The sequence below is a fragment of the Palaemon carinicauda genome, chromosome 1, assembly GCF_036898095.1.
Source record: "Palaemon carinicauda isolate YSFRI2023 chromosome 1, ASM3689809v2, whole genome shotgun sequence".
Taxonomy (NCBI): Eukaryota; Metazoa; Arthropoda; class Malacostraca; order Decapoda; family Palaemonidae; genus Palaemon; species Palaemon carinicauda.
Genome location: NC_090725.1, coordinates 121,584,324 through 121,610,799, shown reverse-complemented (window position 1 = coordinate 121,610,799; position 26,476 = coordinate 121,584,324). Strand labels below are relative to the sequence as shown.

Sequence of the window (26,476 nt, the reverse complement as noted above, 5' to 3'; positions counted from 1 at the left end):
ACCAACTCCATATAACCTCATCACATCCCACATTGCTTCCCTATCAACTCTATCATATGCTTTCTCCAGATCCATAAACGCAACATACACCTCCTTACCTTTTGCTAAATATTTCTCGCATATCTGCCTAACTGTAAAAATCTGATTCATACAACCCCTACCTCTTCTAAAACCACCCTGTACTTCCAAGATTGCATTCTCTGTTTTATCCTTAATCCTATTAATCAGTACTCTACCATACACTTTTCCAACTACACTCAACAAACTAATACCTCTTGAATTACAACACTCATGCACATCTCCCTTACCCTTATATAGTGGTACAATACATGCACAAACCCAATCTACTGGTACCATTACCTATTATTATTATTGATAATTATTTATTACTGTATTTATTACTATTATGACTTGGAAAAACAAGATGCTATAACCCCAAGGGCCCCAACAGGGAAAATAGCCCAGTGAGGAAAGGAAATAAGTAGATAAATAAAATTAGAGAAAAATAATTAACAATCAAGATAAAATATTTTAAGAACAGTAAGTACATTAAAATGAATGTTTTATAATTAAACTATTAATACTTCAAAAAACAAGAGTTAGAGAAATAACAGAGTAGCATGCCCGAGTGTACCCTCAATCAAGAGGACTCTACCCCAAGACAGTGGACGCCCATGTTACAGAAGTTATGGCAATGCCGAAGACTAGAGAACAATGGTTTGATTTTGGAATGTATTTTGCCTAGAAGAGGTGCTTCCTATAGCTAAAGAGTCTCTTCTACCCTTACCAAGAGGAAAGTTGCCAGTGACCAGTTACAATGCAGTAGTTAACCCATTGAGCGAAGAACTGTTTGGTAATCTCAGTGTTGTCAGGTGGATGGGGACAGAGGAGAAAGTGTAAAGAATAGGCCAGACAATTCGGTGGATGTGTAGGCAAAGGGAAAATGAGCCGTGACCAGAGAGAAGGATCCAATGTAGTACAGTCTAGGCAGTCAATGTGTACAGTATAATACATATTTATATATCATATTATTTGATATATGTATCTTGAGTATGTATGTATATGCATTTATGCATGTGTATAATTATAATTTACTTTGATCAAATGACCATGACGATCTCTTCACTGACGGAATGTATTAATATTTCCCAAACTTAGATTATTTGTGAGAAATTTTATAACATTTAAGAAAAGCAGTTTTTTTGTCCTCTATTCCGTCGTTCTTGCATCTTTCTATCCCCCCTTTATCTTATTTTTAATGTATATATGTATACGAATATGCAATGTCGCGACCAACATTATCATATCTCTCGCTATATTTAGCTATGTCCGTGTCCACCACGTAATGCATTTTATTTCCAATAAATTCTCAACATTATGGAGTTTATAAGAGATAAAATTTCAAGTTTTAATTTTTATGCTTAAGGTACGTCTATAAATCTCTTTTGCATGGATGGTCTCTTCCACTGTCGCGACTGTCTCACTAAGAAGTGAAAATTATTACCTCTCTCTCTCTCTCTCTCTCTCTCTCTCTCTCTCTCTCTCTCTCTCTCTCTCTCTCTCTCTCTCTCTCTCTCTCTCTCTCTATCATCATTAAAGAATGAATTTTTAACTCATTGAAAACAGATTTTATTTGGTCATCAACTGGAAATATTAGTATAGATAAGGACGACTTTTGCTGAATAAGGGAATTGCAAGTTTGGTTTGTCATATATATATATATATATATATATATATATATATATATATATATATATATATATATCATCTACTCCTACGCCTATTGACGAAAAGGGCCTCGGTTAGATTTCACCAGTTGTCTCTACCATGAGCTTTTAATTCAATGCTTCTCCATTCATCCTCTCCTACTTCGTACTTCATATTCCTCAGCCATGTAGGCCTGGGTCTCCCAACTCTTCTAGTGTCTTGTAGAGCCCAGCTGTGAACGTTTGGTGAAGTGCGAAGAGCATGCCCCAAACTATCTCCATCTACCCTTCATCATGATCTCATATACATGTGGCACTCGGGTAATCTCTTATAGTTTCATTTCTAATCCTGTCCTGCCATTTAACTTCCAATATCCTTCTGAGGGCTTTGTTCTCAAATCTACTAAATCTATTGGAGATAGTTTCATTGTCATACCATGACTCGTGTCCATAGAGTAACACCAATCTCGCTAAACTGATATATAGTCTGATTTTTATATGAATTTCAGGCGATTTGATTTCCAAATTTTATTTAACCTAGCCATTGTATGATTTGCTTTTTTCAATCTTTCACTAAATTCTAATTCTAAAGACCCTGTATTGGAGATCATAGTTCCTAAATACTTGAATAATTCTAACCCATTAATCCTATCTCCTTCCAATGATACTTCGTCTTCCATTGCATACTCAGTTCTCATCATCTTTGTCTTTCTTCTATTTAACTTCAGCCCAACCTCCTGTGATATTTCATGCATTCTGGTAAGCAAGCATTCCATATCCTGTGATGTTAGGCTAACAAGGACAGCATCATCAGCATACTCTAGGTCTGCTAAATTCCTATCACCAATCCAGTTCAATCCTTCTCCACCATCTCTTGACTGTTTATGCATTATAAAATCCATGAGGAGGATAAACAACTTAGGTGACAACACATTCCCTTGGAGTACTCCGCTGTTCACTGGAAATTCATTTGATAGAACTCCATTAACACTAACTTTGCACTTGCTATGCTTATCAACAGACTTGATCAAATTTACATATTTAAGAGGAATTACTTAACACAGGACTCTCCTCAAAATTGGTCGGTGCACACTATCAAAGGATTTTTCATAGTCCACAAATGCCATCAAAAGGGGATTTCTATATTCTATGCATTGCTATGCATGTCTCAAAATGAAAATTTGGTCAGTGCAACTCCTACCATTTTTTTAAATCCTACTTGTTCATCTCGGCTTTTCACCAATCTTTCTCTCCAGGATTCTTTAAAATAAGCATACTATATATTTTCTTAACTGACGTGAGTGTTATACCTCTAATTATTGCAATCACGTAGGTCTCCCGTTTTTAGCTATTTTCACCAGCACTCCTAACTCCCATTCATCAGACTTTGCCTCTTCATGCCACATTCTACAAAATAATCTAGTAAGTAGTGTGGGAGTCACTTCATATCCGGCCAGTATCATCTCGGCAGGTATTCTATCGTATCCCGGGGCTTTCCATCTCAGTTTTTTTAGGATAGCTTCGACTTCAAACACACCGAATTCATTAATAGGTACACCAAGGTCTTCATCAGCTTCAGGTATATCAATCAAATTATTCCCTTCATATCCCCTATTCATAACCTCACTAGTGTTCCATGCAACGTTGTCTTTCTTCTTCTGTTGCAATAACAGAGCCATCCCTCTTTTTGACGTGTATATGCTTCTTCTTCTTTGCCCCAATCGAGATTTCATTAATAATTCTATGAGCGATTCTTACACCATATCCACTTTCTGAATTCATAGCTTTGTCAGCCTCATCTGCTTTACTGTCTAAATATTGTCTCCAGTCATTCCTGGCTTTTCTTGTGACCTCACTGTCAATAGTGGAATACCGGTACTTAGCATGCTCTACCTTGTAATTTTCATTACATCCTCAAAAACTTTCAACAATCAATTTCTGTCTTTGTCTCCTTTTTATTGTATCCCATATATATATATATATATATATATATATATATATATATATATATATATATATATATATATATATATATATATATATACATACATACATACATATATTGTATAGTTTGTAGTTTCATTAGAGTAATTCGATGCTTGACTCAAACATTTTTGTCTATTTGCTTACTTATTTTCTATTAGTTCAGTATTTCTTGTCGTTGACTAGCATAGCGTTATGTAATGTCGCTTCCTTCTAGACATAATTTTACATATACCTCACCAAGGGAGTTTTCTATTTTTAGGGTGCCCCCCCCCCCTCTCTCTCTCTCTCTCTCTCTCTCTCTCTCTCTCTCTCTCTCTCTCTCTCTCTCTCTCTCTCTCTCTCTCTCTCATTTATATATACACACACACACACATATATATATATAATATATATATATATATATATATATATATATATATATATATCATTTAGGCTACTTCTTTGAACTTGAGGAATGTTGAGAGAGAGAGAGAGAGAGAGAGAGAGAGAGAGAGAGAGAGAGATTTCCTAATCTTCTTTGGTAGCCCTACAATATCCTTTTACATGTGGGGATATAGCGGTAGCCCCAGGCAATAGTCTGTGTTGGTGACAACCTTTTGCCGTCGCTGCTAAGATTTAAAAGCCTCTTTAAGCATGTTTAGATCTTCCTCAAAGCTGATCTGTAGATGATTTCGCAGGTAATAATCACAGGTAATCATCAAAATTCTCTCTCTCTCTCTCTCTCTCTCTCTCTCTCCTCTCTCTCTCTCTCTCTCTCTCTCTCTCTCTCTCTCTCATCCATGTTAAGATGCTGACATCATCTCTTGGATGTTCAGTTCCTTAAATTCCTGTCGCTACCACTGACGACGTCTAAAGAGAAGACTGGTTAGTTCAGCTTAAATCAAAAAGCCTCATTAAGTTTAATTGCTATCTACTTGATTGACAGATATGTCCTTGTAATTGAAATTGCTTCGACCAGTAGCTTTTTGTTGAAGAATGAAGGTGTCGGAAAAAAAAATAAGAAGGGAATAAGTAGGAAGATAATAAAAAATTGCAGGAAATTTATATAGAAATTTGATATCAAGATTGGGTACGAAGTATTGTGCCGCCATTTTTTAGATGAATGAAATGAATGAATGGGGTATGCTTTAATGAATAGATAAACTTTTAAATGAGAAACAAAGTAAGGAGTTCGATATCAATTCTCGAAAATCGGTCTTTCAAACCAATGAGTATCAATTGCTAGAAAAAGTCCCAAAATGCTGTGACTGGGGAAAATTGGTCCTGCAAAAACATGCATACAGCCAAATTGAAAAGACAAAGGCTCGTTTCCTTGGCAGGTGATAAAAAACCGGTATAGCAAAGCTTGATTATAATGCCGTGCAAAGGTTATAAGGGGTATGAATAGTGACAGAGAACGGAGTACACATAGCGACAGATAGGAAGGGCGAGTTGAAATCTCAAAAGATTGCTTGGATATTGCGGCTTTGATTTGATAATGGATGCCGTTAACAGAATAATTGGATGGGTTCAGAGACAGAGACAGAGTAATGATGTAAGAACACGTCAGCAAAAAATAAATAGCTTAGGGTTGTTACATAGTCTGAGAAAAGAAATTCAGTTACTCGTAGAAAGATATGTAAAAACACAAAAGCAAAATGCAAATGGTTTTAGGGCAGTAAGTTATTTAGAAAAGATTCTGTTACTCGTGAAGATAGAATCCTCAGGGGAGATTAGTTTAAGCCAAATGAAAGGTGTAAATTCCTTTTGCTGCGACTACAAATATACATTTTAAGCTGGTTGAGCATCGTAAAGTTTCGAGTTCTATAAATGAGACAAGCACCAAATGAGAAACTCGTCTTAAAGTCTGGCGAAAGTGTGACTGCGACAAGCTTATAAAATCCAAATGAACATCCGGCAAAGGCAACGTGTCCTTGGGGCGCCACGTGGGTCTCTGTGGGTGTACACTGAAGCATCCCATTCATTATTTCCTGTAAGAAGGAACAGGTCGATAGGTATCTTTGATTTAAGTGTTTGTGTAACTGCGTGTGGTAGTGGTATTCATTCGGCGAGGGCATGTGTATTCAACCAATGGATTTTATAAGACACGATAAAACTAACTGCACAACTTTGTTTACATCCAATCTGATGACTCGAGATGTAAACAATATTCGTTTATCTCCGCCCGCTAATCCAACAGTTAACTGCCAAAGACATTTAATCTCTCTCTCTCTCTCTCTCTCTCTCTCTCTCTCTCTCTCTCTCTCTCTCTCTGCATTTTTAGTTCTTGGATGCAAGAGCATGCATGATAAATGCAAGGCGATAACTGCCACGTAAGATTTATTTGAAATCACTGGGTACAGTCTGACATCACAAGTTCCAGTATAAATTTTCGTCGTTAATTATTTTTTTTATGGCTGACAAATTTTTGGATGATGAAATGGCTGAATGTGTTAGCATTGAATTATTCTCTCTCTCTCTCTCTCTCTCTCTCTCTCTCTCTCTCTCTCTCTCTCTCTCTCTCTCTCTCTCTGCCAGACCACTAAAAAAAAATCTATCATGGAATTTAGTTTTTGAGACTTTTCAAAGCTCCATTTTTGTTTAATTAGACGGGTTTTGATTACTTCTCATAGATTTGAAAAAAATTACCATTAGTTTTGTCGATCTATAAGCTTCGAAAATGTCATCTTGAATAATGTATGATTTAAACAGAAAAAACAACATACAGTAGAAGAGCAGCCAAGGTGTGAAGGGAGTCTGTAGGGGTGATCATCGACACTATTTACCCACTTCGTCAGTAAATCATAGTCACAGCATCTGTGGCGTTGATAAATGAATTCATTTTGTCTTGATGATAACCACACTCAAGAGAACCGTTGCAGCAAAAGCCTTAGCTATAGTGAAAGTGTTTTAGGTCAGTAATTGTGATTTGTCTCTTTCTTTCTATCCCCACGGGGTCAGTGCCATCAGTGTACCTCGCGTAGTACCTGTAGGCATTACTAAATGGTCCCCATAGTGTCCTCTCTGACCTTTGCTGCACCCAGTTTTTATTCTTATACTTTACTGCCATTCCCATTTTAATTTTTCCCATTTTACTTCATAGGTCAACGACAGTGAAGGGTTGCTTATCCTTATCTGTGTCTCTGCGCTGAATGACTTTCCCGCATTATGACCTAAATTACATAAATCTCTCTCTCTCTCTCTCTCTCTCTCTCTCTCTCTCTCTCTCTCTCTCTGTTTTGATATGGAAGCGCTTAATGTTTATAAACTTTAATTTTAAGGAATGGGTTCACTTTGGCTTTAAACCTATTTTTTGACGAATCAAATTATAATATTTTGGCAATATGACAGTTAGTGTAGAATATTTAACTTTTGCTAGATTTTTTTTTCAACAATTTTATTATTAGATTGAAAATTGCCTTGGTTGATTCATTTTTATCTCGCTGAAAGAATTCATTTTGAAGTACTGTATATCCATCTATTTATTTCGCATCTCTGTATAGAACTGTCAACCTAAGAGAGTAAATATCAATGGTTGCTTTGTATCAAATAATGATGCCATTTACCTTCCGATTAAAAGAGGGTCAGATTATATTACTCCATTCAATAATCAAAGCTCAAGTCAATTATGATTGGGTTATTCGCGCAATTTTAGTTATGTTATTTCATTTGATTAGTGTTACTTGGTGTTTCGAATATGTTATTACCTAACTATAAACTTTGAGCTTTAGTACGGAAGGTGTGTGTTAATATGATGATGTTAGTACGAATCTTAATCTCTGTTTATAACGAGGATAAAACGGTGTTTACAGTTTATTGAATTGTTATTTCCACTTAATTGCTTTCATCCTTTAAGCTTCCGAAACTTGTAAATTGCCAGTGTCTTAAATCGTTGGACATTTGCTAGTTTTAAGAATAAGGAATTTGGTGTTTATCTGCTAAATTCAAGTAAAAATGGGGTCATTATTTTGTTCAATGCAGTAGACATTGCAACATAATTAAAATTCTCTTAAAGTTAGTTATTATTAGCTGGTAATCTATCCTTAATTTCTTGTTTAAAGACTTCTTAGGATGGCCACGTACGTCGCTAGGAGTTTTAGAGACCTGGGAAAAGGATACAAACGTTAAAGTGAAAGGGTTTTACAAATATTACTTACTTTTAAGGGCTGCTTGCCTTGTCCTATCATGTAGGAGAACCCTACTTGCTAAAGATCCTACACGTTCAATTTATCGTATACTCTCTTTTGTGTTTGTTAAATGCACAATATCGAAACACTTGACGTCATTCGTTTCTTCTTGAACGAAATATTTTTCACTTATGAATTGCTTTGTTACCAACAGATAGGATATTTTCAAAGACCTCATTCAAAATTGCCCAAATCCCGAAAATCTAAAATGTGCTCTTGCTTTCTAGGCTTCTTTTTCCATCTCTCTTTCTCTTAGCTCGTTAACTCATTACATCATAACGTGGGTACTTTTCTTGTTGTAAGGAATTAAAAAAAAAAAAGAAAAAAAAAAAAAACAATCTGTGATGTCCTCTCCTGTTCCCGAACTGTGTGGATGACATCCACTTCAGTTGACTGACGGAAATGTGCCCTGACACTCACGTACTCTGATAAAAGTTGCGATCATATGAACACACAGGGTTGTCTGGCGAAATGACAAAGGCAGATTGAGGTATACAAACCTCTTGACAGATGCCGTCAGTCACAAGATCGAAGTATGTCGAATGAAAGGTACACATCGCTTGCAAATTAGGATGAAAGAAGTTTTACATTTTGCTCCCCGCCCCCTCATTTATTTGCCGATAATTTTATTGTTTTCACAAATATTTTCTTTAGTATTACCATTATAATTGAGAAGGAACTGCACACATCTAGATCGATTACATTATCTTGAGCTGGTGTCACTTGCGTAGACTTCGTCAATTTAATCTTTAAGAAACCGTTACTGTGCACACCTTTATAAACCTATGTGCATCATTTGCCCTTTTGGTTGCGAACCAAGGGGCATGGTACTTTGTGATTAATGAAAGGAAAAGATCAACGTTGAGATTTTGAATATTTGTATTTTTTTTTTTTTCGGCGGCTATTTTTTTAAAATATTTTTTAGATATTGGGAATGCAGGCCAACTGTTTGCGTTGTATTTCTGGTCATTGCTGCACGTTGAATTAAAACGTCTTGCAGATCATCCTTTTTAGTAAAACATTTTTTTTTATGGAAAAGCATTTATCAGAATTTAAACGTGTGCCTGATGGTAAGTTTTATTGTTTTAAATATATTCAATTTTGTAGTGAGGAAAAAATATATTTTGCAATTTTAGTGTACCAAAAAGACCCCAAAAAGTTCAAAACTGATATGTGCAATCCAACTCAAATCCTCTTAAAAAAAAAAAAAAAAAAATTATGACGCCTCTGCAGTTTATGAGTTAATTAGCTCTGTTGACGTAAGAATCAAGACACAACCCTTTTATACTTCTGAAAACTCCCTTTCTCCCCGTACCCTTGAAAAATTACTACAAAGAATAAATTGTATTAGTTCACTGTGTAAATGCCATTTCCAAGTTGATCTGCAAACCTGCCTATAAATACCCATTACCTTTTGCTTGGAAAAAAAATATTAAACCTCATAGACCATTTCATTAAAGCCCATCACAAACGAACCAAACAAATCTATCTTTAAATGCAATTATGTACGTTTTCCCCTTCTCTAAAGATGATTCACAAAAGGCTTACTATTGAAATATAGCGTTGTCCCATATAATCTAAAGACAATTCTCTAACATGGCATCTAACAAGAATGTTTTTGAATAAACATTCTTTTTAATTTTACGTAAAAATCTTGAAATGCAAACTTGAACTTTCTGTTAAAAAGTCTCATTATCTGTAGCGCCAATAACATTAATATTTTTTTCTGCCACAACAGGAATGATTCCCTGCAGCAGTGGCTTAAGGAGCTTCACGTACTATATGAAGCTGAGTGCATGAACACACTCCAGTCGAAGTCGCTGCCAGGAGAGTGCATAGACATGCCCAATCACTCTGCCACAAGGCAAGCCGTCCGGGCTATCCAGCGAAGGGCACACACGGTTTCAACAGAATTTGCTCGTCTTTGTCAGTAAGTTCTCAGTTTACCCTTGCGTCAACAAAGTGGAGAATATGAACTTCGACTTTTCTTATTGCATTTCCATATTTATATTAGCAATAAGCTGCTAATACAGATTTTATTTTCCGTGATTTCCCTATATCAAATCTTATCAAGTTTGACATTCGGGTATATTAAAAGAGAAAAATTTCAGATATTAACTAGTCGATATAAATAGTTTTGTTTTCTTCTGCATTATGCTTTTTGTACTTATTTAGAGTAAATTCTAAGTCTACTCCTATATTCATAATTTTAAACTTTTGATAAATCTATTCAAGAAATACAACTTGAGGATTATCCAGTCATCTTAAATTCCACAACTTTTATCCTCTATGACCTAACATAATCTAATGAATATAATTGTGTGAAAAATTGATATAGTTCTCGAGCCCTGTTCACGATTTAAATTAATTGTTTTTTTTTTTCTACTGTGATTCACTGTATCCGTTTCCCCTCCAAGTGGGGTATAAATTTGCGAACAATATTCGTTAAGCATGCAATGATTTCTGACTACAAAAAAATATTTGTTCCCCAGGCGTTTAGAGTGGCTAGAACTCTCCCAAGTTCCTGCTTTATCCGAATCCCTGGTGGGTCACATACAAACCTTCCTGAGGGATTACACGACCCAGTGGACGGCAGCAGACCCTGACCTCCAGCCACAGGCAAGTCCCATTTGGCATCCCTTTTAAGGAGGTGGATTATGACATTCATACCACCTCATACGAGTAGGTTAACGGCTGTGGATATATTTTGTTATTCACGCCTGGTTAATTTTGATGAATATAATCAAGGAAACCTGCGTATTATTCACAATCTGGGGACTTTACAAATTGAATTACTTTAGTATTTTGCTCTCCAATTACTTTTAAAATGTGATAATTTCCATCAAGTGTCCATCAGACCTAAATTTTTCCAGAGACCAATCTCTATGTAATTTGATTGTGGTAACCTTGAAGTTAATGCTCTTCGGAAATTTTGTTACAAGGTGCATTTTAGAAATTTTAATACTATTATTATTGTGGTTAGTATTGGTGTAATTATTACCTATGATTTTAGCTTTAGTATTAAATTGGTATTGGTTGCAAAGTAAGAATAATTAGTACTAATACTTGTGAAGCAATGGCTGTAGCAGTAGCTTTATTTGTACTATTTGTATATGATTATTAATTTTCTCCTTTGCAGTAAAATTCTAGTTTTCTGAAATTTTTCATTCATATATATGTTCATTTCAGTCATCGCTGGGTCGTCAGAGCAGAGTGATTCAGCAGATATGCGATCGACTGTTGGAGGTATGTAGCTATGACAGAGCAAACAATAATAACGACCTGAAAAATAATGCCAGTAAATACGACCAGGATCCCGACGGCGAGATAACAAGACAAGTCGTACAGGTGGTCACAGCACTAGGCCATGCTTTCACGAAATTAGTCGATCTTATGCTCAGTAGGGAAATAAAGGTAATTCTCCTATCTACATCTTTGAAATAATGCAGACTGCCCATTGAATCTGTTTGTGTTGTCAAATGACCATTTGTAATGAACTTATATATTATATCCTAGATTTGATAGCTATTTTTACTGCATTGATGACACTGTTATAAAGGAAGTGATCTATAACCTAATGGATTTCATTTTGTAATAAATGATTGAATTTGGAACCTTTTGTGAAATATCTTATGCCTGGACGTGAGATTGTTGACTATATAATTATATTGTTTGGAAAGTACGCTTGTTTCCTGATAAATTGAAACACATTCCCATCCGATATTCAACTGAAAAAATGAGGATAAGTAGAATTCAATTTTTTTATTCTAAAATTGATTTCACAACATTGACTTCCAGGTTGTAATAAGAGCAGTAGAAGAGCCCATAGGTAAATCTGAAGCCATGTCTGCAGTGATTCTCATGACGACGTTGGGAATAGATGGCGGCCATATTTGTCGTCTCATTGCAGTTCTTGGGGGTGTAAGGGCTCTACTGGGTCTCTGTCTTGAGCCGAGGTTAAGATGTGTTCGAGTAGATGCCCTTAGAGCATTAGCAACGGTCTGCTGCATGGTGGAAGGAATAATTGAATTAGATAGGGTAAGAGTGATAGTTTGATAATACACTTATGGAGGAGTATTGTGAAAATTAGACCCTGTCCCTAAATGTGATATCGTGATCATTGTTGAGCTAGTAAAATAGAATCCGCAACAAATATTGAATCGATTAATATGTATAATGAATGTTATTACTTTATCCTTTTCTACCTGAATACTTTCATAATTGATATTTTATTATCTGCTTTCTCTTTACAGGCTGGAGGTATTGAGGTTGTAGCAGAAATTTTATGCGATCCTACTTGCCCCGAGGAAGAAAGGAGTGAGGCTGCAGGGGTACTGGCACAGGTTACATCTCCATGGGTAGAAAATAACCATAAGATTATAACTCTGTATGAACATATAGACGCTATAATTGTTGCGCTTACAGGTAAATTAATAGGTTCTATGCTGTTTGTCTTAGATTTGATAGGATCTTAACGTTTAGATTATTAGTAAAGTTTTGGATTGTAGATTAACATCATCACAAATATGTGGTTGCCTTTACAAGTTCTTTTATAACTTTTAGGTCATGTGGGACAAAGTATAAACCATTGATTATTATTATTATTATTAGTAGTAGTAGTAGTAGTAGTAGTAGTAGTAGTAGTAGTAGTAGTAGTAGTATTTTATCCCTTTTAACGTAATGTCTTTTCTAACAGGTCTTGCGGGGTCCACTAAAACGCCCGAGATCTTTCTCCTGGCGTCAGCTGCCCTGGCAAATTTGACCTTCCTAGACGGAGGATGTGTTGAAGCTATGAAATCTGCTGGTACAGCACGGGCTCTTCTACGTGCCGCCAAGACCAACCTGGCCACATCTATATTCACCAAAGATCAAGTAAGCACCAATATGCCTGAAATGTTAACACCAGGGGAAGATGTGAGAGGGTTTTTTAGTTTATTATCTATTAGCTTTGATTTTTAATAGGTAATTGACTTTATAGTTACTTCGAAGACTTTGATTTTTTTACGAAAATTAATTTATGGAGAATGGACCAGTAGAGAAGGGTAACTTGGGCTGATAGACAGCAATATTTGGTGCAGAGTTTCTTATAAATGTGGCCACGACAATTCATTATAGTTTCTTTCTTTTATAAGTCATATTCCTCTGTCCATACTTTTTAACAGGTGGTAAACTATGGACAATGTTGTTTAGAAAAGTAAATGCTGTTTGTTGCCGACTATAATGCTTGTCGAAAATATAAATTTAAAAAAATGCCCCAATTATATAATACGCCGATAATTCAAGTTTCACGCTAAGAAAATTTAGAATAAATTTAAAGCGAGTTAAAGAAACAACCGAAAGCATTTAACAGAACAAAAGGTTAGTTTGATTTCAATTAGAAAAGTGAGAGGATGTAAGGGCATTTAGTTTTGTTGTCATGATTAACCCGTTTCACGACATATTTTGCGTAAGTTAAAATTTATAATTTTTGGTTGTGTAACGATGTCTATCTCTTCAGAAAAAATTTGTTAGTAATATCTTTTTAGTAACAGAGAGAAAGCACTATACGCTTGTAAGGTCTTGTTGACATTTCTAGTAAAGAAATTGTAACTGAAGAAAAATCTTTTCTCTAATGTTTTCACATTTTTGTTTAAAAGGGTGTTTGTTTTCTGAATTTAACATTTATCTCTCTAACAGATAGCCACTGTCCTGGCCAACTTATGTGGAAGCAGAGAAACGGCCGAGGATGTAGTGGGCCACGGGGGCGTGGCCGTCCTCCTCAATTTGCTCAACACCCGCCCACCCCCGAGCCACCGGTTGCCTGAAGTTACCACGGCCGAAAGAGTTCAACAGAAAGCGGCCATTGCTCTGTCCAGGTCCGTCTGTAGTTTCATGATGAATTGGTTTTAAATTTTTGTGCATTTATGTGCCGTCTAGCAGGGGGTGTGAGTTAGCTTATATTATCATATAAAATTAGATAACTAAAATTTTTAGTGTTGTAAAGAAGTTAAACAGATCAGAGTTCTTGGAAGCGTCCGCCGAACCTGGTTATTATACTAAAATTGTTACTTACAGAATTATCGATTTAAAAAGTAATTAGGGTATAAATTACTAAAAAATAGATAAAATCATTCAGATAGTCCCTGTACGAAATCTTAGTAGTACAGATAAAATTACCTTCTAAATCTTTATTTAGTTCCTCATCTCGTAATTATTTTAATTATGAATCACTAAATTGTTATTCAGTGATACAATAAATGTTTCAAAACACAAATAACTTAAGGGGAGAGGTAGATCAACCCAATATATTTGTATGTATTTTCCCTCACAATTTTCTTAATTTTCCAAGAATATATTAATCGTTTAGAAAATAACTTTATACTATTCTTTTCGCGCTAAAGCTTTATTTATCTGGTATGTAAACAAACCGCTAAGGAAATTGGTCTTCCTAACATTTTAGATTTTCTATATATAACAACAATTAAGATAAAGTTCTGTTGCTGGTACTTTTATACCTTACCAAAAACTTTGATCAACAAATTTAATGGTCGTTCTCTTTATGTGGTTATTCATTGTCTTCTGATGTCTTCCGATTTTATAACGTTTAAAAGTATTAGGTCTTGGTGATGGTAGTTCTGATCTTTTTGTTCATTGTCTGTTTATTGAACCTGCATGTTGGGAGTGCAAATTATACGTGTCACTTATCACTTTGGAGTGACCAAGCTTGCTGACTGCTCAGTTCCTAAGATTTGAAACGCTTGGTTGAAAATGGCTTGGATTACTCCCTTGCATCCTTAGTGCAAAAGGTGGATTACTTGTATACACTTAGACACTTAAAACAGGGGGATAGTTGTAAGAAGTGAGCGGCCCGTACGTCCATCACTACGGCTTAAAAGGTGTAGCCTCTTCTTTCAGTTTTGCTGAAAAGATGATACCTCGTTCACAGTGGATATAGGAATGACTGCATCACTTATTGCCATATTCATTGCAGATGTACAGAAGAGTATGTTTCTCCTTTAACAGCCTCATCCATTGGAGGTGCTCCATAGGGGCGGCCTCGTCCACTGGAGGTGCTCCAAAGGAGCCGACTCATTCATTTGAAATGCTGCACAGAAGTTATCCCATCCATTTCAGATGCTCTATAGCAGTTGCCTCGTCCATTGAAGATGCTCCAAAGTAGCTGCCTCGTCCGTTGGAGATGCTCCAAAGCAGATTCCTCGTCCATCGGAGATGCTCCAAAGCAGATTCTTCGTCCATCGGAGATGCTCCAAAGAAGCCGCCTCGTCCATCGGAGATGATCCAAAGCAGCCGCCTCGTTCATTGGAGATGCTCCAAAGAAGCCGCCTCGTCCATCGGAGATGCTCCAAAGCAGCCGCCTCGTCCATCGGAGATGCTCCAAAGCAGCCGCCTCGTCCATCGGAGATGTTCCAAAGCAGCCGCCTCGTCCATCGGAGATGCTCCAAAGCAGCCGCCTCGTCCATCGGAGATGCTCCAAAGCAGCCGCCTCGTCCATTGAGGGTGCAAAGCAGCTCCCTCCGCCATTGTAGCTGCTCCCAAGCAGCTGCCTCGTCCATTGGTGATACTCCAAAGCAGCTGACTCGTCCATTAGAGATGCTCCAAAGCATTTGCCTCGTCCATTGGAGATGCTCCAGAGCAGCTGCCTCGTCCAATGGAGCGGCTCCAGAGCATATGCCTCGTCCATCGGAGTGGCTGCAGAGCAGCTGCCTTCGTCCAGCGGAGATGCTGCAGAGCAGCTGCCTTCGTCCAGCGGAGATGCTGCAGAGCAGCTGCCTTCGTCCAGCGGAGATGCTGCAGAGCAGCTGCCTTCGTCCAGCGGAGATGCTGCAGAGCAGCTGCCTTCGTCCAGCGGAGATGCTGCAGAGCAGCTGCCTTCGTCCAGCGGAGATGCTGCAGAGCAGCTGCCTTCGTCCAGCGGAGATGCTGCAGAGCAGCTGCCTTCGTCCAGCGGAGATGCTGCAGAGCAGCTGCCTTCGTCCAGCGGAGATGCTGCAGAGCAGCTGCCTTCGTCCAGCGGAGATGCTGCAGAGCAGCTGCCTTCGTCCAGCGGAGATGCTGCAGAGCAGCTGCCTTCGTCCAGCGGAGATGCTGCAGAGCAGCTGCCTTCGTCCAGCGGAGATGCTGCAGAGCAGCTGCCTTCGTCCAGCGGAGATGCTGCAGAGCAGCTGCCTCGTCCATCAGAAATGCTCCAAAGCAGCAGGCTCGTCCATTGAAGATACTCTTCCCTAGGAGTTGCCGAAAGGTTGCCGTTCTCTCCTAGAAAACACTGATAAAGTGCTGCTATTTTTTTGGAGAAACTGAGTTGCCCTTTCCTTGAATATGCTGGAAAGCAGCTGCCCTTTCCTCGTAGATTCTGGGAAGCTGTGGCCATTTCTTCAGAAATGCTGCAAAGCTGCTACCCTTCCTTCCCTTGGAGATGTTGGGGAAGCGGCTGCCCTGCCCTCGGAGATACTGCGAAGCGGCTGCCCTTCCCTCGGAGATACTGGGAAGCGGCTGCCCTTCCCTCGGAGATACTGGGAAGCGGCTGCCCTTCCCTCGGAGATACTGGGAAGCGGCTGCCCTTCCCTCGGAGATGCTGGAAAGCTGCTGCCATTCCCTCGGAGATGCTGGAAAGCTGCTGCCATTCCCCCGGAGATGCTGGGGAGCTTCTGCCTTTTCCTTTTAGCTGCTGGAAAGTTGCTGCCCTTTTCTAGCAGATGCTTGGGAGTTGGGAACTTATGCCCTTTCCTGGGAAATGCTAGGAAGCAACTGACTTTTTCTTGGAAATCTGACAGGCCGCTGTTTCTTCCTCGGAGATGCTCGTACGCTGTTTCCCTACGCTAAATGGTAGGAACCTGCTGCCATTCCCTCAAGAGATGCCGAGGAGCAGCTGCCTTCCCTTGGATATGCTAGGAAGCTTCTGCCATCCCCCTTGAAGATACTGGGAAGCTTCTGCCCATCCCTCGGAGATGCTATGAAGCTGCTGTTTTTCCATCCAAGGTGCTGGGAAGCGTTTTGCCCATCCCTCAGAAGCTGGGAAGCTGCTGCCCTTCCCTCAGAGATGCTTTGAAGCTGCTGTTCTTCAGTCAGATAAGCAGGGAAGCTTGTACCCTTCCCTCGGAGATCGCTGGGAAGCTGCTGCCATTCCCTCGGAGATGCTGGGAAGCTGCTGCCATTCCCTCGGAGATGCTGGGAAGCTGCTGCCATTCCCTCGGAGATGCTGGGAAGCTGCTGCCCTACCCCTCAGAGCTGCTTGGAAGCTGCTGCTGCCCTTCCCTTGGAAAGACTAGGAAGCAGCAGCCCTTCCCTCGAGAATTCTTAGAAGATTCTGCACTTCCTTTGTAGTTCTGGGGAGCTTTTGCCCTTCCCTTGGAGATGCTGAGGAGCTGTGCCCTTCCCATTGTAGTGCCTGGAAGCTGCTGCCCTTTTCTCAGTGATGCTTGGGAGCTGTTTTTCTTTCCTCGGTGATATTGGGAAGCTGCTGCCCTTCCCTCTGAGATTCTTGGAAGATTCTGCTCTTCCCTCATAGTTTCTGGGGAGCTCCTGCCCTTCTCTTGGAGATCCTCTGGAGCTGCTGCCCTTCCCTTGGAGATCCTCTGGAGCTGCTGCCCTTTCCTCGGTGATGCTGGGTAGCTGCTGCCCTTCCTTCAGGGAAGCTGAGAAGCTGCTGCCCTTCCTTCCCTCGGATATGTTAGGGGAGCTGCTACCCTTCCATCACAGATGCTAAGAAGACGCTGTCCTTCCCTCGGAGATGTTGGGAAGCTGCTTCCCTTGCCATAGAGATGCTAGAGGACTGCTGCCCCTCTCTTGGAGATACATGAGAGTTGCTGCCCTTCCCTCACAGATGTTTGGGAGCTTCTGCCTTTTCCTTTTGGCTGCTGCCCTTACCTCGGAGATGCTGGGTAGTTGTTGCCCTTTTCTAGAAGATGCTTGGGAGTTGGGAACTGCTTCCCTTTTCTGAAGAAATGTTGGGGAGCTGCTACGCTTATTTCAGAGATGCTGGGAAGCTGCTGCCTTTCCTCAGAGATGCTAGGGAGTGGCTGCCCTTCCTCTGGCCTTCTCATTTGTCCACTAGTGACGGTGGATAGTGGCCCCGACTTCTGTTGGAGAGCATAAGAGGCCCCCCTTATTCATTGGGGGCAGTGGTTAGTGGCCTTCTTTTGCACTGATAGTGGTGGTTAGTGGCCTCTTTTTCTGTTAGAGGCGGTGGGTAGTGGCCCTTCCGTCCATTGGAGACAGTGGATTGCGGCCCTCTCGTTCACTGGAGACGGTGGATAGCGGCCCTCTCGTACATTGGAGACGGTGGATAGCGGCCCTCTCGTTCATTGGAGACTGTGGATAGTGGCCCTCTCGTTCATTGGCGACAGTGAATAGCGGCTCTCTCGTTCACTGGAGACGGTGGATAGCGGCCCTCTCGTTCATTGGAGACGGTGGATAGCGGCCCTCTCGTTCATTGGAGACTGTGGATAGTGGCCCTCTCGTTCATTGGCGACAGTGAATAGCGGCTCTCTCGTTCATTGGCGACAGTGAATAGCGGCTCTCTCGTTCATTGGCGACAGTGAATAGCGGCTCTCTCGTTCATTGGCGACAGTGAAAGCGGCTCTCTCGTTCATTGGAGATGGTGGACATGGCCCTCTCATCCATTGGAGACGGTGGATAGCTGCCATCTCTTCTACTTGAGATGGTGGATAGCTGCCCTCTCTTCTACTTGAGATGGTGGATAGCTGCCCTCTCTTCTACTTGAGATGGTGGATAGCGGCCCTCTCTTCCCTTGGAGATGGTAGATAGCGGCCCTCTCGTCCATTGGAGATGGTGGACAGCGGCTCTCTCGTCCTTTGGAGATGGTGGATAGCTGTCCTCTTGTCCATTGGAGACAATGAATAGTGGCCCTCTCGTCCATTGATGATGGATTGCAGCAGTCTCGTCCATTGGAGATGGTATATAGTGGCCCTCTCATACATTGGACGGTGGATAGCGGCCCTCTCATCCATTGTAGGTAGTGGATAGCTGCCCTCTCGTTTATTGGAGACGGTAGATAGAGCCCCTCTCATCCATTTGAGATAGCGGAGAGCAGCCCTCTCGTCCATTGGAGATGGTGGATAACTGCCCTCTCGTCCATTGGAGACAGTGGATACAGGCCCTCTCATACATTGGAGATGGTGAATAGCCACCCTCTCGTCTACTTGAAACGGTAGATAGCGACCTTCTCATCAACTTGAGACAGTAGATAGCGGGGCTCTCTTCAACTTGAGATGGTGGATAGAGGCCCTCTTGATCATTTGAGACTGTGGATAACAGCCCTCTCGTCCAATGAAGATGGTGGATAGCAGCCCTCTCGTCCATTGGAGATGGTAGATAGAGGTCCTCTCGTCCATTGGAGACGGTGGATAGCGGTCCTCCTGTTCATTGGAGACGGAGAATAGCGGTCCTCCCGTCAATTGGAGACGATGGGTAGGGCCCTCTCGTCCATTGGAGACGATGAGTAGGGCCCTCTCGTCCATTGGAGACGATGGGTAGGGCCATCTCGTCCATTGGAGACAATGGGTAGCAGCCCTCTCGTCCATTGGAGACAATGGGTAGCAGCCCTCTCGTCCATTGGAGACGATGGGTAGCAGTCCTCTCGTCCATTGGAGACGATGGGTAGCAGCCCTCTCGTCCATTGGAGACGATGGGTAGCAGCCCTCTCGTCCATTGGAGACGATGGGTAGCAGCCCTCTCGTCCATTGGAGACGATGGGTAGCAGCCCTCTCGTCCATTGGAGACAATGGGTAGCAGCCCTCTTGTCTTTTGGAGACAATGGTTAGAGACCCTCTCGTCCATTCGAGACTTTGGATAGCAGTCCTCTTGTCCATTAGAGACGGTGAATAGCTGCCCTCTCGTTCATTGGAGACGGTGGATAGTCTCTTCCATTGGAGACGGTGGATAGCGGCCCTCTAGTCCACTGGAGACCGTGAATACAGGCTCTCTCGTACATTGGAGGCAGTGGATAGCCCCCTCCCTCATCTAGTTAAAATGGTAGATAGCTTCTCATTAACTTGAGAAGGTGGATAGTGGCCCTCTCGTCCACTGGAGACGGTGGATCCCTCTCGTCCACTGGAGACGGTGGATCCCTCTCGTCCACTGGAGACGGTGGATCCCTCTCGTCCACTGGAAAGGGTCGATAGCAATCCTCTCGTCCACTGGAGACGGTGGATAGCGGCCCTCTTGTCCTTTGAAAACGTTGGATAGTGGTCCTCTTGTCCATTAAAGATGGATAGCAGTCCTCTTGTCCATTGGAGATGGTGGATAGCAGCCATCTTTTCCATTGGAGAAGGTGAATAAGGGACCCTTCCGTCCATTGGAGACTTCGAATAGTGCCCCTCTCGTCCTTTGGAGACTTTGGATAGCGATCCTCTTGTCCATTAGAGACAGTGGATTGCGACCCTCTCGTCCATTGTAGACGGTAGATAGCTGTCCTCTCGTCCATTGTAGACGGTGGATAGCAGCCCTCTCGTCCAATAGAGATGTTGGATAGCGGCTCTCTCTTCCATTGGAGACTGTAGACAGCGGCCATCTTGTTCACTGGAAATGGTGGCCAGCGGCCCTCCCGTTCACTCGAGATGGTGGCCAGCGGCCCTCCCGTTCACTCGAGATCGGTGGACAGCAGCCCTCTCGTCCATTGGAGGCAGTGGACAGCGGCCCTCTCGTCCATTGGAGGCGGTGGATAGCGGCCCTTTCGTCCATTGGAGACGGTGGATAGCGGCCCTTTCGTCCATTGGAGACGGTGGATAGCGGCCCTTTCGTCCATTGGAGACGGTGGATAGCGGCCCTTTCGTCCATTGGAGACGGTGGATAGCGGCCCTTTCGTCCATTGGAGACGGTGGATAGCGGCCCTTTCGTCCATTGGAGACGGTGGATAGCGGCCCTCTTGTCCTTTGGAGACGATGGGTAGCAGCCCTCTCGTCCATTCGAGACTTTGGATAGCAGTCCTCTTGTCCATTAGAGACGGTGAATAGCTGCCCTCTCGTTCATTGGAGACGGTGGATAGTCTCTTCCATTGGAGACGGTGGATAGCGGCCCTCTAGTCCACTGGAGACCAAGGATACAGGCTCTCTCGTACATTGAAGGCAGTGGATAGCGCCCCCCCCCCATCTACTTAAAATGGTAGATAGCTTCTCATTAACTTGAGAAGTTGGATAGTGGCCCTCTCGTCCACTGGAGACGGTGGATCCCTCTCGTCCACTGGAAAGGGTCGATAGCAATCCTCTCGTCCACTGGAGACGGTGGATAGCGGCCCTCTTGTCCTTTGAAAACGTTGGATAGCGGTCCTCTTGTCCATTGGAGATGGTGGATAGCAGCCATCTTTTCCATTAGAGAAGGTGGATAAGGGACCCTTCCGTCCATTGGAGACTTCGAATAGTGGCCCTCTCGTCCTTTGGAGACTTTGGATAGCGATCCTCTTGTCCATTAGAGATAGTGGAATGCGACCCTCTTGTCCATTGTAGACGGTGGATAGCGGCCGTCTTGTCCATTGGAGGCGGTGGACAGCGGCCCTCTCGTCCATTGGAGGCGGTGGACAGCGGCCCTCTCGTCCATTGGAGGCGGTGAATAGCGGCCCTCTCGTCCATTGGAGGCGGTGAATAGCGGCCCTCTCGTCCATTGGAGGCGGTGGACAGCGGCCCTCCCGTTCACTTGAGACGGTGGACAGCAGCCCTCTTGTCCATTGGAGGCGGTGGACAGCGGCCCTCTCGTCCATTGGAGGCGGTGAATAGCGGCCCTTTCGTCCATTGGAGACGGTGGATAGCGGCAATTTCGTCCATTGGAGACGGTGGATAGTGGCCCTTTCATCCATTGGAGATGGTGGATAGTGGCCCTTTCGTCCATTGGAGATGGTGGATAGTGGCCCTTTCGTCCATTGGAGATGGTGGATAGCGGCCTTTTCATCCATTGGAGACGGTGGATAGCGGCCCTCTTGTCCTTTGGAGACGTTGGATAGCTGTCCTCTCGTTCATTGGAGATGGTGAATAGCCACCCTCTCATCTACTTGAAATGGTGGATAGCAGCCCTCTCGTCCAATGGAGATGTTGGATAGCGGCTCTCTCTTCCATTGGAGACTGTAAACAGCGGCCATCTTGTTCACTGGAGACGGTGGCCAGCGGCCCTCCCGTTCACTCGAGACGGTGGCCAGCGGCCCTCCCGTTCACTCGAGATCGGTGGACAGCGGCCCTCTCGTCCATTGGAGGCGGTGGACAGTGGCCCTCTCGTCCATTGGAGGCGGTGGATAGCGGCCCTTTCGTCCATTGAGATGGTGGATAGTGGCCCTTTCATCCATTGGAGACGGTGGAGAGCGGCCCTTTCGTCCACTGGAGACGGTGGTTAGTGGCCCTTTCGTCCATTGGAGACGGTGGATAGCGGCCCTTTCGTCCATTGGAGACGGTGGATAGCGGCCCTCTTGTCCTTTGGAGACGATGGGTAGCAGCCCTCTCGTCCATTGGAGACGATGGATAGCGGCCCTCTATATTTGAGACAATGGTTAGAGACCCTCTTGTCCATTCGAGACTTTGGATAGCAGTCCTCTTGTCCATTAGAAACGGTGAATAGCTGCCCTCTCGTTCATTGGAGACGGTGGATAGTCTCTTCCATTGGAGACGGTGGATAGCGGCCCTCTAGTCCACTGGAGACCGTGGATACAGGCTCTCTCGTACATTGGAGGCAGTGGATAGCGCCCCCCCCCTCATCTACTTAAAATGGTAGATAGCTTCTCATTAACTTGAGAAGGTGGATAGTGGCCCTCTCGTCCACTAGAGACGGTGGATCCCTCTCGTCCACTGGAAAGGGTCGATAGCAATCCTCTCGTCCACTGGAGACGGTGGATAGTGGCCCTCTTGTCCTTTGAAAACGTTGGATAGCGGTCCTCTTGTCCATTAGAGATTGATAGCAGTCCTCTTGTCCATTGGAGATGGTGGATAGCAGCCATCTTTTCCATTAGAGAAGGTGGATAAGGGACCCTTCCGTCCATTGGAGACTTCGAATAGTGGCCCTCTCGTCCTTTGGAGACTTTGGATAGCGATACTCTTGTCCATTAGAGACAGTGGATTGCGACCCTCTCATCCATTGTAGACGGTGGATAGCGGCCCTCTTGTTCATTGGAGACGTTGGATAGCTGTCCTCTCGTTCATTGGAGATGGTGGATAGCAGCCTTCTCGTCAACTTGAGACGGTGGATAGCAGCCCTCTCGTCCAATGGAGATGTTGGATAGCGGCTCTCTCTTCCATTGGAGACTGTAGACAGCGGCCATCTTGTTCACTGGAGACGGTGGCCAGCGGCCCTCCCGTTCACTCGAGACGGTGGACAGCGGCCCTCTCGTCCATTGGAGGCGGTGGACAGTGGCCCTCTCGTCCATTGGAGGTGGTTGAGGCGGTGGGTAGCGGCCCTTTCGTCCAATGGAGACGGTGGATAGCGGCCCTTTCGTCCATTGGAGACGGTGGATAGTGGCCCTTTCGTCCATTGGAGACGGTGGATAGCGGCCCTTTCGTCCATTGGAGACGGTGGATAGTGGCCCTTTCGTCCATTGGAGACGGTGGATAGTGGCCTTTTCGTCCATTGGAGACGGTGGATAGCAGCCCTCTTGTCCTTTGGAGACGGTGGATAGCAGTTCTCTTGACCATTGGAGATGGTGGATTGAGGCCCTCTTGTCCATTGGAGACAGTGGATTGCGGCCCTCTTGTCCATTGGAGATGTTGGATAGCTGCCCTCTTGTTGGAGACAGTGGACAGCAGCCCTCTCATCCATTGGAGACAGTGGACAACGGCCCTCTCGTCCATTGGAGACGGTAGGAAGTGGTCCTGTCGTCCATTGGAGATGGTGGACAGCGGCCCTCTCGTCCATTGGAGATGGTGGACATCTGCCCTCTCATCCATTGCAGACGGAGGACAGCGGCCCTCTCATACATCGGAGACGGTGGACAGCGGCCCTCTCGTCCATCAGAGATGGTGGACAGCGGCCCTCTTGTCCATCAGAGATGGTGGACAGCGGCCCTCTCGCCCATTGGAGATTTTGGACAGCAGCCATCTTGCCCATTGGAGACGGTAGACAGGGGCCCTCTCGCCCATTGGAGACGGTGGAGAGTGACCCTCTCGTCCATTGGAGATGGTGGATAGTGACCCTCTCGACCATTGGAGATGGTGGGCAGCGACCTTCTTGTCCATTGAAGAGGGTGGCTAGTGGGACTCTCGTCCATTGGAGACGGTGGATAGCGGTTCTTTCGTCCATTGGAGACGGTGGATAGCGGTTTTTTCGTCCATTGGAGACGGTGGATAGCAGTTTTTTCGTCCATTGGAGACGGTGGATAGCGGTTCTTTCGTCTATTGGAGACGGTGGATAGCGGTTCTTTAGTCTATTGGAGACTTCTCATCCATTGGACACGGTGGATACCATTGGACACGGTGAATAGCAGCCCTCTTATTTTTTTCGAATGGCTAGCCTTGCTTATTTGTCTCGTTTTTTTTTTTTTTTTATCAGAACTCCCCTTTATTAGCCATTTTCTTCCGTCTGTTTTTAAAATCTGTTGATAAAACCAACCATACAGTACTGTACATTTTTGTCTGTACATTCTCAGGTTATTGTATTCAATGCATATTGTATTCAATGCATATTATTACAAATATCACCACTTACCCCTGCTTATGTCACCCCTGCTTATGTCACTTATATGTTGAGTAAATGTTTCCCTTGTGTATAATTTCCACTTTTGTCTTTTTACCATAAAAAAAAAAAAATCTTTGACTTGCTATTGTTTTTTAATTACAAAATTCCTTCGATCTACTATCGTAATTGCAGGTTGCCCCTAAAAGTTGTCACAATCTAGGTTTTCCATTTGCAGATTATGCGTCAGCAGGACAGTTGCCCGTTGTGTTGTTGCTAACGGAGGAGCCGAACGCCTAGTTAGACTTTGCAAGGATGAGCATGAGAGAAATCAAAGTGATGCAGTTCTCGTAGCATGTCTGGTAGGTTTTATGAATAAAAAAAAAACAAGGCATCCTATTTTCCAAAATTAAAGTAATATGAAATACATAGAAAGTTGGTATAGCATGTTGAACGTTACTAATTTTACTCTAAGTGAATATTAATTGTGTGGAAAGTTTAGAGAGAATTTTAATATTTTTAAATGGGGATGATATTACTTACGGATGGCACTTCATTTTTTATTCCAGGCAGCGCTAAGGAAGATGGCATCCTCTCTTGGTTTGGAGGAACTTCGAGAGGTAGACGCTGCCGAATTAGTGGAACCCCGTCTTCTAGATTCATTCCTAATATATTCATCAAGGCAAGAAAGCTTCGTCTAAATTTATTTTAGATTTATATAAACTTGACTGCGACAAAAACAGCCATCTTTTTACTCCAAGGGAAAAATATTGTGACCAAACAATATTAGTTTTAAGATTTAATTCTATATCGGTTCTCCTCCTTGTACACAAATATATATTTACTTGTATGATCCCCATTGGTTATAATTACTCTAGTTTTTACGATTAACTGCTTATCTGTTATAGTAATAAATTTATATCCATCTCTAAAATCAATATCATTGAGAGGTAATCTCCTTAATAGTTACATTAATTTATGAATACTGTTCGTGATGAGATTTTCTTACAATAAAAACCGATACTTAATATATTATGCAATAGATATAAACAATGAACGATAAAAGTGATACAGCATCAAAACAATGACATTAGTCATATTACAAAAATTATAGTCTTAAGATTTCATATTTGAGTTAAACATGCCCTTATATGAAAACTTTCCAATCATATTCGTTTTGTATATATTAGAATATCATAATCAATATCTTTAATATTTTCAAGCCTATACACCGAATTCCTAGTCATTCCTGTACACCAAATATAAAAATCCCTTTTGTCCATTAAGTGCCTCTGAAGACGAGAGACATCTTGTGTAACACACAACGGCCTGAGAAGAACATTTAATGACGTGAGAAAAAAATATAAATGCAAACATCATAGTAGGCATAGTACAATGGGCCAAGGATATGTTGATATATGAATAGGGCATGTTAACTAACAATTACACTGTAAAACTACAGGTCCCATGGTGTTTTCTCATGCGTGAGGTTCTCACCAAGTCAAATAACGTCGAAATTACTTTCGTCGTCAACATTGGTCCAATTACCATGCCGTTTTAAATCTGCAAAAATAAATGAGTCATTACTATTAGGAGCCAAGGACATAGTTATATATCTCGGATATGTCCCACTGTATAAGGCCAACATCAGAGGTATATTTGATGAGGGCAAGTTTTATCAATTAAATGTATTTTGGAAACTGCATTCACTGTGTAATTTGTTCACTTATTTTTTTAATAAAGTTGAATTTCCTCATATAGTGTAATTCTCTCTCCTGACCAATATCATATTTAAAAATAATCACTGCAAATCTTAGGTTGATTTAACAAATCAAATCCTGTAAGGTAATAAGTTATTGAGAAAATCACTGGCAATGTTGGAACAGATCCAAGTCAATAAAAAATAGATCATATTATAAGAAATGGATTACGTACAAAATGCACAAAAAACATATTAATGAATAATATCCTGAAAATTCACCGAAGTAATGCTTAACTTCGGCCCCTAGCTGCACCCAA

The 26,476-nt window shown here is 42.3% G+C and overlaps 1 protein-coding gene across 3 annotated transcripts in view; it reads left to right on the top strand.

Annotated features, from left to right (window-relative positions):
• Window positions 1–26,213, top strand: part of insc (inscuteable) — a 496,177-nt gene extending 469,964 nt beyond the window's left edge. For all 3 annotated transcript variants that reach the window (XM_068384630.1, XM_068384646.1, XM_068384637.1), the window contains exons 3-11: window positions 9,597–9,788; window positions 10,351–10,477; window positions 11,048–11,272; window positions 11,657–11,896; window positions 12,112–12,283; window positions 12,555–12,730; window positions 13,535–13,713; window positions 24,696–24,819; window positions 25,027–26,213. In XM_068384630.1, coding sequence (XP_068240731.1) covers window positions 9,597–9,788; window positions 10,351–10,477; window positions 11,048–11,272; window positions 11,657–11,896; window positions 12,112–12,283; window positions 12,555–12,730; window positions 13,535–13,713; window positions 24,696–24,819; window positions 25,027–25,158 — 1,567 coding nt within the window. In that variant the 3' untranslated portion in view covers window positions 25,159–26,213. The remainder of the gene's footprint in view (window positions 1–9,596; window positions 9,789–10,350; window positions 10,478–11,047; window positions 11,273–11,656; window positions 11,897–12,111; window positions 12,284–12,554; window positions 12,731–13,534; window positions 13,714–24,695; window positions 24,820–25,026) is intronic.
• Window positions 26,214–26,476: the final 263 nt, after the last annotated feature.